The sequence below is a fragment of the Myotis brandtii genome, unplaced genomic scaffold (assembly GCF_000412655.1).
Source record: "Myotis brandtii unplaced genomic scaffold, ASM41265v1 scaffold48, whole genome shotgun sequence".
Classification (NCBI taxonomy): domain Eukaryota; kingdom Metazoa; phylum Chordata; class Mammalia; order Chiroptera; family Vespertilionidae; genus Myotis; species Myotis brandtii.
This window is the reverse complement of record NW_005368341.1, coordinates 10,287,786-10,304,344: the sequence shown is the minus strand read 5'-3', so window position 1 is coordinate 10,304,344 and position 16,559 is coordinate 10,287,786. Positions and strand designations below refer to the sequence as shown.

The following is a 16,559-nucleotide window of genomic DNA, read 5'->3' as shown; positions in this document are numbered from 1 at the left end:
CCTGTACCTCAGCTTCACTTTCAGTGTCCAAGGCTGATGTGGCCTCATCCAGCAGCAGGATCTTGGGGTTGCGAACCAGGGCCCGAGCGATGGCGATTCTCTGTTTCTGTCCGCCACTCAGCTGTGCCCCTCTCTCTCCAACCAGGGTGTCAAATTTCTACAGCAGAAAACATGAAGGAGCTGTTAAAGTTCTTTCTCTTTTTTAGAGAATTTTTATAAGGGTTTATTTGAGCCAAACTGACATGTGTTGGGGAGCAAGATCTCAAATGTTCCCTAAAATATTTTAAATAGAAAAGGCTACGGAGTTTAGAAATTCATGAAGACAACATGGAGCATCATTTTGACCATCACAATGAGTCATAAATTATAATAAAATTAATGAATACTAAATCATAAAAACTACTAATACATACTCTGTATAAAATTTTATGTGATTTGTGTACCAGGCTCTACTCCTTAAACCTCCAACTGAATAATTCAAGGGACTTACCTAGCAAAGTTGGACAACCTTGTATCTCAAACATTATTAGCTTAACCTTAGAAGAAAACTTGGTTGCATGAGGTGAGATTTTAACTTTGAGGGCAACTGCATTAACAAAGCTGTTACCTGTGGTAATTTCATGATAAACTCATAGGCATTGGCGTCTTTGACAGCTTTCTTTATGTCATCCATGGTGACATTTCCACGGCCATAGCGAATATTTTCAGCAATTGTGGTAGAAAATAGCACTGGCTCCTGACTCACCACTCCAATGATTTCCCTCAAATACCTGACATTAAAGGTCCTAATATCCTGGCCATCTATGCTAATCTGAAAAAAAAAGAGAATATTTTCATTAAATATTTGAGCCATTTGATATCTAAAGCATCAAGACTGTTTTTAAAAAATCTTAATTATTGAAAGTATTACATATGTCCTCTTTCCCCCCTCATTGATCCTTTCTAGACCACCTCTGCCCCCTCACCCCAGACCTTCATCACTCTATTGTTTGTGTCCATGGGTTATGCATATATATGTGCATACAAGTTCTTTGGTTGATCACTTACCACCCGCCCACCTTCCCTCCAAGATTCCACACTCTGTCCCATGCTTCCATGTCTCTGGATCTCTATGTCTTGGAATGTATTTTGTTCATCAGTTTATTTTGTTCATTAGCTTCCACATATGAGTGAGATATGTGATACTAGTCTTTCTCTGACTGGCTTATTTCAATTAGCATAATACTCTTTCATTGGTTATGAAAAAAGTCTTAGCTAATATTGAACTTATTTCAGTGGTTAGAATGAGAATGGAAATAAAGAACAATGTGCAAGAATAACAATAAAAAGTATATGTTCTTCTGATATTTTCCCCTTACATATACAGTTTTTTCATGGATGAGTAATTCTCCACAAACATTTTGGGTTATATAGTTTTGGCATAGTATTATTTTTGCTTACCACTTAGTAAATGTGAATAAAAGTCCACTTTCCTACCCAGTCTGCATATCATTTTGATGGCATTATGATGTTTTACTATATGTAATACACCATAATTTTCTTTAGCATTTCCCACCTGCTGGACATTTTACTTCCTTCAAGAAACACTGTAGGACAGTCATTGTAGAAGTAGAGAATTACCAGGCTGAGGACTATGACTTTTCTTCTCTAATAACACCCTGTACAGTTAGTGATATATGTTGGTCATTTATTATTTGCTGAATAAAGGTTGAATAAACAATCCTCTTTTAGAAGGATGGCTATTGCGGTGCAGGAGTATGACTCAGCCCAGGGGTCTGGGCGGCTGTCCCCTGGGCTCCCTCCCCCGAGCCACGGGCCCTAGTCTCTCCTCACAGGACTCCAGGCCGCTCTGCCCTCCCTCCACTGGAGCCCAGGGTATTAACAGCTGAAGGTCAATCTTTCTCCAGTGCTTCTGCAGTTCCTGGGACCTCATTTGAAACCACACGTGTAACTTGATAACAGATTCAGCCCCACAGTCTCCACATGAACAAGCGTAACAGTTCACTTTCTAATCTGATCAAAACATTCATTCTCTAGGCTTGCAAAAAAGACCATGTACTAAACAGTCGAATGAAGTTGAGTATAAAATGAGTATGTGGTAGTGGTGAATAGCTTTTAAAGACAGGAACAATGAACCTGATTTAAACTTGATGAATCTCTAACTTTCTAATTTCAAAAGAGGAAAGTTTAGTAAATGGAGGATAAAGATTATAGTGCCTAATGAATTCTAAAGCGAATATTAATTGAACTGTCTCTATTGTTATCTAGATATTATCGCTAGATAATGTTGCTACAGTTAAATATATTTTCAAATGCTAGAATAAATATTTGCTAAAACTTGCCTTTTTCAAATTGTTAATTGGTTGGTATAAAAAGGATAAGTAAATACAAATATCTTTCCCAGTATAGCACATTAATAAAGGAAATTAAAGAAGACAGATAAATGGAAAGATATTCTTGTTCATGGCATGGAGGAATTAATATTGTTAACATATCCATACTATTGAAAATGATCTACAAATTCAATGAAATCCCTGTTAAAATTCCAATGGCATTTTTCACAAAAATAGAAAAAAAATACAAAATTCATATGGAATCATAAAAGACCCTGAGTAGTCAAAGCAATCTTGAGAAATAAAAGCAAAACTGAAGGCATTATATTTCCAGCCTTCAAAGGGATACCATTGTAATGAACCTAGCTATTACTAACAGGAAAGGAGCAAAGGGAAGGCCAAATATTATAGGCATGCCATTTGGGCAGCTTCACCAGGAAGCTAAAGCTTTACACTCCCCAGGGAGCCACCTGTCTATTCCCTGCAGACTGCTAGGGGAAGCAGGGAGGTAGATGCATGCCCAGTACAGTTAGGGGGGCTAGTAAAGGTGCTTGCTCTCAGTCACACCTGAGAACGAGGTCACTGGTCAGAAAGGGCATGGCCACGGCAAGCGTGGGAAGATTGGGGATATTTAATTCCCCGAACAAAGGAATTCACCCTCTTGGTGCCTCTTGGTTGACTCCTGGCTTGCGGGACTTGCTCCTGCTTCCCTGAATACGTCCACATAGTGGACTAATGGACTGCAACTAGCCTGATGCTGAACTTGGAATGTTGGTTGACTCCCGGCTGCAAAATGGAATGGAAACTCTGGACACTGGCTTTGCTTTTAGCTTTACTGAATCTCCAGCTCACTTCTTCCAGGACTAGGCTAAGGGGAATGGGACTTGGGAAACCCAGGGATGTAATGCCACACAAATAAAAATCATTCATCCTCCCATGCTAGTCTCAGAAAGTTCTTGTTCTTGAGATATTGTAAGGACTCCAGCCCCAGCACTCAGTGGGGACAGGGATACCTCAACATCCTCAATACACAAAGGTATATTACAAAGCTGTAGTAATCAAAACAGTATGGTACTGGTATAAAAACACACATAGGTACTGGAAAACAACAACCCCAAAAACATAGACCAATGAAACAGAATAGAGATCCCAGAAATAAACACACACATATATGATCAACTAGTATTTGATAAGGGTGCCAAGAACACACAATGGGGAAAGGAAAATCTCTTCAATAAATGGTTTTAGGGAAAATAAATCTGCATACTCATATGTAAAAGAATTAAGTTGGACCCTCATCTTACACCATACACAAAAAGTAACTTGAAATGAATTGAAGATTTACATGTAGGTCCTGAAACTATAAAACTCCTAGAATAAAACATAGGTAGAAGCTCCTTAACAATGATCTTGGCAATAATTTTTTGGGATATGACACCAGTAGCACAGGCAACAAAAGGAAAAATAAACAAGTAGGACTATATTAACCCATGAAACTTCTGCACAGCAAAGAAAAACATTAAAAAAAAGACAACCTATGGAATAGAAGTAAATATTTGCAAATCACATACTGATAAGGAGTTAAAATCCAAAATATATATGGAACTCATACAATTCAATAGCAAAATAAAAAACAATCTGATTTAAAAATAAACAGAGGAACTAAATAGCCTTTTCTTTTTTTTCCCAAAGAAGACATCCAAAAGATCAACAGGTACATGAAAAGGTGCTCAATATCACACTAATCATCAGGGAATGCAAATCAAAACCACACTGAGACAACACTTGACATTTGTTAGGATGGCTGCTATGAAAAAGACAAGAGCAGAGAGGACAATGAAACAAGTGGGTCAAAATATAAACAATTAGTAAATCTGAAGGGTAAAGAGTAAAGTGAGTTCCCTGCTTCCAACTTTTATGTAAGTTTGAATTTAACATTTTTTTAATCCTCACCCAGGAGAGAGAGAGAGAGAGAGAGAGAGAGAGAAGAGAGAGAGAGAGAGAGAGAGAGAGAGAGAGAGAGAGAGAGAAACATCAGTGTGAGAGAGAAATGTTGATTGGTTGCCTGCTGTAAGCGCCCTGACCGGGAATTGAACTTAGGTATGTGCCCTGACCAGAATCGAACCCATCACCTTTTGGTGCATGGGATGACGCTCCAATCCACTGAGACACCCAGACACCCAGAATTTAACACAATTTTTAAGAGGTCAAAAAATATATACCCTAGGCTATTACTGTCCCTCATATCCCCAGAAGTTTCTTATGAGACTATCCCATTTTCCCCTTCTGATATTCCAACATTTAAGAAAACTGAACTATCTCTGATGAATTTAATTACTGTCCAAAGATTTGTTGTGGCCCTGATTACCAAACTGTCAGCAACTGAGATATGAAATAATTTTGACCAAACCCAATCGCTCATCAAATATAATTCTCTCAGTGGTTTGGATGACTGTTTCTGGTGATGTAGTAGGTTATGAGGCACTAAGTTGGAACTGAAAAGAGTGTTGTCTAGCTTCTTTGGCTTTTATCATTTTGAATACCTTTGTTAAACTAGCCCAAGGGTTTGAATGTATTTTCCAGATACCTTGCAATTCCATACCCTTTTTACCAAAATTACATTAACATGCAAATTTGTTGCTAAAAAAAAATAAAAAATTTCAAAGGGCTAATTGGCACCCAGCTTCCCAATTTGGAGAACTTAGTTCTTCCCACTTACCATACCCTCATCAGGGTCATAGAGCCTCTGGATCAGCTGGACTGTTGTGCTTTTCCCACAGCCGCTGTTCCCAACCAGGGCCACCGTCTGCCCACTCCGAACCTGCAGGTTGAGGCCCTTCAAGATCTGGGAGGAAAAGAGCAAAAAAGAACACACTTCACAACAAAGTCCTAAAAGGGGAGTAATTTGATTCAATGTTAAATTTGAAAAACTAGGCAATAGGCCCTGCCCCCATGGGCCCAGCGTGACTGAGGAGTTGGGTTTCCACCCCCAGGCCACACACTCCTGTAAGTGGTGCTCCTGTGGGTGCTCTGAGCAGCACAGAGCCTGCAGACCGCGGCCATGGGGCCTACGGGTGTGTGGCATCAGGAGGCAGAGCACCCGCCCCAATCTGCTCTCATTGAGTAGCGGGAATTGATAACAACAGAAAATGGTATTGGAACAGTGAGAATCTGCAATTTTGCACAGGAAGCTTTGGGAGGCGTTGTTTACTGTAGTCTGTCTTAAATTGGGACAAAATTGATCAAACAAGATGAATTTGGTGCTTAGGAACGTGTGAAAGCTGCTAGCAAACTCTATTCTCCTCTATCAGAAGTAACTGCAATTAATGCAGCTCTTGCAGGGAAGCCAGGACTTGTCAGCACATCTTGTCATGAAGATGGTTGGCTGACCAAGATGACACTGAGTAACCCTGCAGAACCAGATGAACCAATGAGTGAAGAAGCATGTGAGAAATACATAAAATCTATCGAGGCGTGAAACCCCCTCCACTAAATAAAGTTGTCCAGCATAGTTGGCTAAAATTAGTTGTGGATAAAAGATTTAGCAACCTTTAGCAGTACCAATGGAAAAAGTAACTACAACAATGCTACTGGAAGAAAATACCCCTTAACTTTCTAACAATTACAGATAAACACAATATGTACCTCCTCCCAACACCCTATGACAGTGATGGCAAACCTATGACACGCGTGTCAGAGGTGACACGCGAACTCATTCTTTGGGTTGATTTTTCTTTGTTAAATGGCATTTAAATATATAAATAAATATCAAAAACATAAGTCTTTGTTTTACTATGGTTGCAAATATCAAAAAATTTCTCTATGTGACACGGCACCAGAGTTAAGTTAGGGTTTTTCAAAATGCTGACACGCCGAGCTCAAAAGGTTCGCCATTACTGCCCTATGATTTTTAGGCTAAGCTACAAGGTATAATATTCAGAATTCCTGAAATGATTTGTGGTAAAATCTAGCCATAAAAATTATATAATTCAAAGATAACATTGTTATCTTAAGCCTTATATAATTCAGGGTGGGGCAAAAATAGGCTTATAGTTGTTCATATGGAAAATAATACAATAATTAATAAATAATAATAATACAAGAATACACTTTGTGTTTTGCATGCTCACAACTGTAATCATACTTTTGCCCCACCTTGTATTATAAGTTGCTTACATCTGTCTCAGGATAGGGCCAAAATACTAAATGATCTTTCCACTGGAAATAACTGGCAGTGGAGAAAAGCTTTTGTTAGTTGTTACAGTGTCAGATGATGAACAACACTATCTTAATTTTGCAGTATACTGTGTTTGCTGGTGCTGTTCTTAGACAGTGAAGCAATAGCCTTGCAGGAAAACAAGAAACAGTTTAATAATAAAACTTTCAACTTCTTCATTAAAAAACTATCAAATAAAGGAATATAACCCCCCAAAGAAAAAACACATAAATATCAAAAGATTAGAGGCTTTAGATTCTTTAAGATGATTAAACATTCAACCTATGTTAGGAATTCCTATAGATACTATTTACAGTACCTTGACATTAGCTCGAGCTGGATAAGAAAAATGAACATCATTGAACTCCAAATTCCCTTTGATGTTGTCTGGTTTGTGTCCTCTCTCTGAAAAACTGTCAATTTTAGGATTCTAAATAAAACAAAATTCAATGACTATTCTATCATACAATAAACAATTGCATTTTTAAGGAATATGATTCAGCAAATTCCAAAAATAATACCTGGAATGGCACACTCTCCCTCCCATACGATAGAACCCTAGGTAGAGATTGTGTGTGTGTTTAAGGAAATGTTCATTCTCAGAAAACAAGCATTTCCTTAAAAGATCATAGTGACATACTCATTTTATTTTGTACAATATTTCACTTTAAGATTTTGGCATATCCTTATAAAATTTCTAAATGGTCAGATTTTCATGTTTATACAACAAAACATACTATTATAGGTATAGCATCATTTAGTGAAAATTAGTTTATTCCTAAATAATAAATGTAATGGATTGGGTTAAGAAGACTGACTAAACAACTGGTTAAAGCAAGTTATTTAGGGCCAATGTAAACATTCAATAAATTTGGAAGCTGAACAATTTTCTCATGACTTCGATCAATGAAACAGGAGGAATTGCTTAGATTAAATGATCAAATTTCAGTTATCCTCTTTGCGGTTTGTGTATAAACAGTGACATTTTAATATTCAAAACTATTTTCTTTATTCCATTGCAATCAGTACAACTTATTCAATCAACATAGTTAATTCAAAATGATATCAAACATGCAGTGATCATTTTTTTTTAAGAGTGCAACCCAGTAAAACATACTGTCAATTTTGGCTCCACCAATAATTTTTCCACCCTGTATAGAAATCATATTATTCTTAGTCTGGCCACAAAGTGAAAGAGAAAAGGGAAAAAAACTAGGAAGACAAACATCTTTGCTCTGAACTCTAATAATTACACAAGTGCAGACGTACCTTTCCAAAACGAGATCAGGGTTATTATATTAAAGATAAACTTTTAGAAATATTAATGAGGCATTTGCTTCATTCATTACTAAAAAGAGGTTGTTAATTTCACATAATTAATGTTCACATGACATTTAACCTAAAGCCAGACTTAATTACCCAAGCCTCAAGGAACTTTTCAGCATCACAATAATTGACTCACCTTATCTATAATATCAAAGATCACATATGCTGCTCCTCTTGCATTGGCAAAAGCATCAATGCAAGGAGCAGCCTGTCCAACGCTGAAAGCTCCGATCAGAATTGAAAAAAAGACCTGAACAAAAGAACGTGAGAAAGAGTTATAAGCCCTATTCTGGGGTCCAGGATCTCAAACATGATTTGTGTGAAATACACAATACAAAGGGTTGAGTTTAGGTTTATCCTTTAAAATTGTTTTAGCAAAAGAGCAAAACGTACCAGGTTACCAGGTACTATAACATTTCATTGCACAAATGGGTTTCTTCAACCTCAGAAATATTTGTCTAGCTTGGGAAACTATCTATTGCTCTTCTCCTGAACTCATACAGAGTCAGAAAGATTTTTCAAACCTACTGCCTTGGTTCTGAAGCGAATACCACCAGAGGGAAGCATTTTCCATCGCTATTATTATTCTCATTTTCTCTAACTATATATTTATATGATATACAGAATGTTCAAGAGGAAACATGGGCCTGAATGGTGTGGCTCAGTGTTTGAGCGTTGGCCTATGAACCAGGAGGTCATGGTTTGATTCCCAGTCAGGGCACATGCCCGGTTGCAGGCTCAATCCCCAGGGCGGGGTGTGCAGGAGGCAACCAATTGCCAATCGATGATTCTCTCTCATCATGGATGTTTCTTCTCTCTCTGGCTCTCCTCCCTCCCTGAAATCAATAAAAATATATATTTTTAAAAAGGATGAAACATGGTAGGTTTTGGCCCCATGGAATTTTCCTTAAAAAGTACCATTTTACATACATATTTTAATAAGATTTTAATATAAGAATTAGTTCACACATTATAAAACACAATCACATCTGTGTGCACTGATTAATAATTCCTTTGTATAATCATTCTGTATTATACCACACAAAACTTAACACATTTTCCTTTATATTTTTTTAACTAGGAAAATAAATTGATATAGAAAAGCCAAAAATATAGCTTCAGGAATCCAGATTACTAGCATAACTCAACTGAGGAAAACATAAATGAAGAGAAATTACTTCTTTCTCTCTGGGCATGGTAAAACTCATACATATAGTTTGGCTTTTCCCAGAAGACAGGAACAATGACACTTCACATAGCCAGAACTCAAATATCCCTCATTATCTCTCCACTGTCTGCAATAAGGTAAGGGCCAGTAGGAAAGCAAAAAGTCTTTACCAAAATAGATGTTATAAAGTTAATGCACTAGAGCCCTTTACCCAGAGGGTGTTGCTGGCTCCCTGCACTGTGGGCGGATATCACCCTCCCATGAGGGAGCTGTTGCTGTCCACATACTACCAAGGAGGAGACAAGGCCAGAGAGGACACACTCCACACAAAAGGTGAATAGCAAAGTCAGGATTCAGTCTCCTTTCTTCATAAAATTTAGCAAGCAAGGAACTGAAGAAAGGTGGAGAGCTTCTAAGCTAACAATCAGAGAGAAGACCAAAATGAGAGAAAAAAGAAAAGGCACAGCAATTATGAATGCTCATCCAGTCAATTAGCCCCCCACACCTCAGTGGAGTCTGAAGATACCACTCTAGAAAACAACTTGAAGTGATCAATTTTCATAATGGCCCGAAGTCATCAGCAGAGGGACAAACTGTGTTCAGTATCCTTTGTTTGAAAATATAGGGAATTTCAGGTTTTAAAAGATCACTGTTTGAATGGTACATGTTGTTCTGTCACTGACATGGAAAGATGGTCAACTGTAATAATCTGAACAATAAAGATTTTTAAAAAAATTTACCATGTTTGTCTATTATTAGATAGGATTATGAGTAATTCTAAATAAAATTATTTCTAGTTTGTAAAAAAAGATTACAGAAAGATATAATACAATCCCAGTTTTAAAAGAAAAAAAATATGTGTATATATAGAAAATATATACACTTGGAAGTTATATGCCAAAAGTTCTCATTAAATGTATATTATTAGATTATGAGTAATTCTAGTTATAAGTAATTCCTGTTTTTTAAAATTCTAATCCTTTTAATAACTAGAATATATTATTTTTATAATCTTAAAATAAAGCTATCTTCATTTTGAAAAAGAAAAGGAAACTAAAATAACTTTTCATCTCCTATTTCAGATAGCTGATGTTTTATGATATATAAGTTTAACATTCCATCACTATGTAATGTTTACTTTCTTATATAATGGAAATCAAGGGCAGAATGAGGATGGCTCCAATCCATATTTGTCTATTCACAAAGTCATTCAATTTTTATTTCCTTTACATATTGTATATGTTTCTTACTACATGCTATTTTCTTGCCCCTACTCATAATTTCGCCTTGTGTAGTCTAGGCCAACTCTGCCCACAGGACAGAGGAAAGTTTCACCAAAAGACAAAAGCCTATAATCATGGCTCATCCTTCAAAAAGGAGGAATATGAAAGTAAAGACAAGGAAGATAGATAAATAATATTTTTAGATTCTTCATAAATATTAGGAAAAATACTTACTGTCATTGCATTTCCCAGAGTATATTCTTTTGATATGACCAGAGTGGATCCATACCAGAAGGCCAGTGCATATGATGCATATATTAACAAGAAGGCAATGCCCATGGAAATGTTTGCTGAAATAGCTTTTTTAATTCCAATCTTTTTGGCAACTTCTAGATGTTTCTGATACCTACCAGAAAATTAGGGGAAAACGTTATAATAAGTAAGTAAACAATCCATAATCTGAGCCATATTCACCTCCTGTATAGTTGGAGGTTTAAGAAACAAAGCCAGTAAAGTAAGAAACACCTTGGGGGACCCAGTTTCCTGGAAACTGAACCAACTCAGGATCAGCCAGATAGGGCTTGAGAAGGCTAGAACCTATCTGAGCCTTCTCTTCACTGGCCCGGACCCCTCTCCCTTGGACCTCACCAGTCCAACCAATGTTCCTGTAGCCATTCCAGAACTGAGCTCTCATTCCTGGGATATGGAAGAGCTTCATCACCCCCTCCATGGCCAGCATCACAAGTCAAGGTTAAGGAGGAAGGAGAGAAACCAAGCCAACCAAGAATGACACCAAAATGTAAATACTATTTAGGACTCTTAAAATAGTTAGATTCTTAACACAGTTTAATTTCTCTTCTCTAGAGAAAAAAAAAAGCCTTCCCTTGTTGCCCCACTGGGTGAGGGGCAGGAATTTTACATGTTCTTATACGTAGGCCTTTGCTTTCTTGTTATTGTTTTGTTTTTTGATCAACTGACCTTCAACTGTCAAGCCAGGGTACACAGTTATAAAGTGGTCACTACTTGTGGGATTTGGGTTCTTACTCAATTTTTTTTAGATTTTTGTCTCATCATCTGTAAAATGAAGCAAATAATGCCTACCTTCCAGGTAATTCTGAGGCTGACACAAGTTATAGAGAGTAGTTAGTACAGGGCTGGTGCAAAGTTGGCAAAACCTGACACTTCCTATTTCCACCATTACTATTACTGCTGTTCTCAAATGTAATCTCTTTCTGAATATTGCCCATTCTATTATTATCATATTTCTGAATAGTAATTAAAATTCATACTACTGGCTTCTATGATTTGACACAAAGGCACAAGTATCTAGAAGGTTCTATTAAATTGCAATGTTGTTGTTTTTTACACCAATTTAAATTAAATCTGCCTTTCCATGCTAGACACAGAGAGTATAAAAATGTTTATTTTGGCTCCCTAACTTCAGAAAAAAAATTCAATGAATATATAATGAGACTTTGGGGAAAAAAAATATAAAGCAGGGTGTTTCTGTTTCTAACAAAAAACAAACATCATATATTTTTTTAGTTTAACCCAATGAGATGTTGAGAACTTATTAGTTTGCAAAGAATGCATACTGCCACCAAAAAGTGTTTGTCCTTTTAATTAGTGAAGCACTCAACTCTTCAGTGTATTTTTCTGTGTTGGGCGCTGCACTCACTTAGCAGAGCTGTGTCCCTGGGGAGACAGCCAGAAGGCCAGGTCCAGTCCTGGGCTGGGCCCTGAGCCAGCCGTGTGCAGGGAGATTTATATCGGCCCCAATGTGACACAAAGCTCCGGTGACAGTGGTGGACATGCTGTAGTTACCTTCGCTTAGGCGGCTTGCTTACTGCAGCTAATGGAGCGGCACTGATTACATTCACATCCTGATGTCCAACTGAGGGTTAGTGTGGTCTGTGTGAGCTATTGTGTACAGGAAGCAGCAGTAAGAGAGAAAAAGGGAGAGGTTAGAGAACCAGGAACGTGGTGGTTTTGAAGAGGGCTTAAGGAATAGAAAAATAGAAAAGGAAATGGAGGAAATTAGGGAAACTTGGCTTTTAATGCTGGAGAATTTCCAGGAGTTTCTATTTCAGAGTTGTGGGTATCAGGAGTTCCACAGAACAGCAAAAGAAAATACTTTACACAAAATTATGCTTTGGCTATATTAGGGGGTGTTATTATTTAGAGAAAACTGGTGGAGGGAGTACCCTTCATCAGTGGGCTTTGTTCTGACATTTAGATTTTTTATATATCAAGTTCCTTTAGAGCAGAGATAGTTGACCTGGGATCCAAGGTCAAGGAACTTGAATGGGGAAAAAAATTACATATTTATTTTCATTAACCTCTAACTGAAATTTAGCATTTCCTTTCATGATCAATGCTGGCAACAAACCACGGTAGTATGAGCAGTAACTGTGACTCTGTTGCCAATAGAAATCCCAGATCATTCTCCTATCATGTTACAATTGCTACAAATATCTTTAAATATATTTTACTCACACCCTGACTTCAGAACTAGAGTACCTGTCAGACCAATGGTTAGCTCTTATTATTTAACTAGTGGCTCGGTGCACGAATCTGTGCACATTTAAAGAAATTAATTAGAAGAAAGATTTGTGCAGTAATTATGTTACTGCAAAAAAATTACATTTCAAAATAGTATATATAATATAGTATTATAAAATCAAAACACGTGTGTGATTGGTGCCAGCGAGAGCTTTATATGTATTGAGAGTACATATACTGTGAGTCAATGTTTATTTTTAAATTGCCAGTGCACGTCATATGTACTGGCCGGTCAGTAGGTCGGACAGTCAATGAATAAATCACGATGCGGTTCACGTTGAATGGCAACAAAAACAACCAAATTCATGATCAACAATGACAGACTGAAACATACGCATGCAATTGGCACCAGCGAGAGCTTTATATGTATCGCGCATGCACGAGTCAATGTTTATTTTTAAATTGCCAGTGCGTGTCATATGTACTGGCTGGTGGGTCAGAGGGTCAGAGAGACGTATGGTCAGTCACTTAGCCTTTTATATATATATTTGTGTGTGTGTATATATATGTTAACAAAAGAGACATATTTATTAGATTACAATATAAAATATTTTGATAATTGAACTTCAATATAATTGGTTTCCCTTATAATCCTATTTTGTTTTATGCATTTGAAACCATTATTTTAAGGAGGGAGTCCATGGGCTTCATCAGACTGCCCAAGGAGTCCATGGGACATAGAGGGTCAGAACCCTGTTTTAGTATCTGACGTTAAACTCTAGCCATTAGTGAAGGTGCCTGTCTACTGTGGGGGAGTTTTAATATGAGGAAAAGGAAAGTGGTGAACACATACCACAAAAGAATGAACAACAAAATGTGAAAGTGTGCAAAGAACCTTCCTGACCTTTCCAGCTCTTTGTTCTGGCCCCCAAAGGCTATCACGGTCCGGATGGCGCCCAGAGCCTCTTCTGCCACAGCGCCTGCTTTCGCATATGCAGCTAGTTCTTTGTCACTAAATGCCGAGAGTATCTGGACAGGAGAGAAACATTCATGACTTTTGTATGGGAGGGACGTTAAAAGGCCAACCCTTAAAGTTACTCTTTCTCTCCCAACCCTATCCTCTACTAAACACGGAAGTCATGAAGCAAACGGCACTCAGTGCGCCAGCAGGGGCTTCCTCCACTCTATCCACCCTCGTGACATGCTCCCCAAGAGCAGTCAGGAAAAGGAAGTCCACACGTTACTCTCTAGAACGCGTTTTTGGGAACAGTTCAAGCTCCACATCTATTACGGTTTTTTTCTCGGTTGATTGCAAAATAAATGAAAATAAAACTTTACTGCTTTGAAAGGATTGCCCATCCTTTCCTTAATTTTGCCATGATTTTTAATGACTATGAAAGAATATTTCCAGATGTACTCCTGGGCATTCTACTGAATAATAAGATGGCTAACAAGATATTGTGGGAGAAAGATAAAGGAAGAATAAAAACAAAATAGATACCAGTAGTTTATTAACACATTGCGGACAGATCACGAGAATTTGCCAGCTTTATTCAGTTCCACTTCATATTACACAGTGTTTTACAAAGTATCATACTTTAAAAAGATGTTTGTAAGAACATGTAATAAATAACTTCAAAATGCAATGGGTATTTAATTTTAAAGCGTGCCTTTAACATTTATGTAAAGCGTTTTTTGTACTCGTTCAATAGAAACTTATCTGGCCACTGGGTAAAGCTAGCAATAAAACTACTGGTCCACAATGTGTTAAGTAAATGATCAATTCCAGAGTGAGCAAAAAATGCTGGTAAAATTTCTCACCTGTGGTTGAAGTAGAACGGGTTATGTGTATTTTACTGTAAGGCAAATGTGGCAGAGTGCCACTCAATTGTCAATGTGACAATTAAAAATCAATCAATCCAAACTTTGTTTAAATTTTTTATATTCACAGAATAGTTCAGAGGTATGTTATATTTTAAAATTGTGTTTCCTCAAATAAGGACACAAACCTTACATGTAATTTAAGATATTGTGCCAGAAAATTTACCAAAGAAATAACAGCAGTGTAAAAAAATCTGTAACTGAAGTAAAAACAGTGACATTTTGAATCACTTTTGAAATTTTCTTAGTAAAGCACCAGATTAACAACATGCTTCTAAATGTGGTTTCGACCGACATTTAACACCGATTTGCACAATTACAAGCACTGGAATCCTGCATCTTTCAAATAACTGCAGATGTGGGTTCACACACGTGAAAATGCCCCCGTTTCACATACCTTTGCCCAAACAGCTGCAGAGAGTCCCAGGATAGGGCTGATGGCCATTATCACAAGGGTGAGCTTCCATCCTCTCATGAACCCCACTATGAATCCTGCAAAAAACGTGGCTATTGCTTGAAAGAACATTCCAACCTTGTCACCAATTCCTTCACTGATTTTGGAGATGTCACTAAAAAAGATCACACCTAAGTGGTTACAGGCAGGAGGTCTTCAGTTAGAGAGGTGAAGCAGACATCTAACAAACACAGACAGGTCAGACTTGTTCAGACACTGCAAGCCTCTTTCAGAGTCTTAGCCTCTCGAATGATATTTTCCCCACCTAAATACTGTACAAAGGAAGAAATTCAGGATTAGTTCATGCTTCTCAGACATTAATATCATTAAAGTGGATGCTATTAAACTCATAAATCCTATACAAGAAGCATTAACATTCTGAAGATGAGCCAATCTGACTAAAAGCAGAAGTTAGGAAGAGCATTACGATAATAGGGAAGTGCTCCTTCCTTCTACCGCTGGCCCTGTTTTCCATCCACTCGATCCTCAACACGGCAGCCAGCGTGATCCTTTGAAAATGGAAGTCTGAACAGGCTACTCCTCAGATCAAAACATGCGCCATCGCTGCCCATTTCACTCAGAGTGAACGATGAAGTCCTTACTGAGGCCAACCAGGTCCCAAATGCCTTGACCTTCACTCCTTTTTGACCTCATTTTCTCACTCCACTCTCCCCAGGTCCTCCAGTAAGAAAAGTTTGTCATCTATCTCCCCCTACTGGAATGTAAGCAATAAGATGGCAGAGGTCTTTGGGTCACGGGTATATCACAAATACCTCGTGTTTGGCACATAGTAGGCCCTCAAATGGATGAGTAAGTCAAGAGTCAGCAATTACTAAGAAGAGCGTCTTTGTGAATTCATTCAATCATGAATTCATTCATTCAACCATCTTAATTGAGTATGTAACGTCTGCCAGGCCGTGTGGTAAGCTCCATGAGAGATAAACAAGTACAGTGGGGCCTTGACTTACGAGTGTCCCGACTAACGAGTTTTTCGAGATACGAGCAGTCTCTCGGCCGATTTTTTGCTTTGAGTTGCGAGCTAAAATTCGGGTTACGAGCCAGCTTCAGATACCCCACCGCTAGTTGGCGCAGCGAACGTCACAGTGAACGCCACAACATCAGCCCAGCATCACGTGTCTCACTTGTTCACTTTAAGATTTGACATACGAGTAATTTGAGTTACGAGCTCCGTCATGGAACGAATTAAACTCGTAAGTCAAGGCCCCACTGTATACAGGATGTAAGCTCAGTCCTCAAATAAACTTACTCTATAACTAAGGAGAAAAACTAACAGATAAAGAAAATATGCTGTGGCATAGGCTGTCAGTGCTGGAAATTGCTGTCAGATCATCTATCTGTTCTTGGTATTATATCAGATACTTAACCTAGTACTTTTTCCATTTAAAAATCCTCCCATGACAAATGTTCACAGTTAGTGGTTAATCTCTTCACACAA

At 37.8% G+C, this 16,559-nt stretch overlaps 1 protein-coding gene across 3 annotated transcripts in view; it reads right to left on the bottom strand.

Moving 5' to 3' along the window:
• Positions 1–16,559, bottom strand: part of LOC102246156 (phosphatidylcholine translocator ABCB4) — a 68,396-nt gene that overhangs the window by 39,813 nt on the left and 12,024 nt on the right. The window contains exons 5-12 of one of the 3 annotated variants that reach the window (XM_014547608.1): positions 15,047–15,218; positions 13,673–13,797; positions 10,501–10,672; positions 8,012–8,125; positions 6,869–6,979; positions 5,053–5,178; positions 608–811; positions 8–157 (exon numbers count right to left, since the gene is read on the bottom strand). In XM_014547608.1, coding sequence (XP_014403094.1) covers positions 8–157; positions 608–811; positions 5,053–5,178; positions 6,869–6,979; positions 8,012–8,125; positions 10,501–10,672; positions 13,673–13,797; positions 15,047–15,218 — 1,174 coding nt within the window. Of the gene's footprint in view, positions 1–7; positions 158–607; positions 812–5,052; positions 5,179–6,868; positions 6,980–8,011; positions 8,126–10,500; positions 10,673–12,090; positions 12,161–13,672; positions 13,798–15,046; positions 15,219–16,559 lie in introns of those variants that run through there. The other 2 variants (XM_014547605.1, XM_014547606.1) reach the window with 2 other exon arrangements.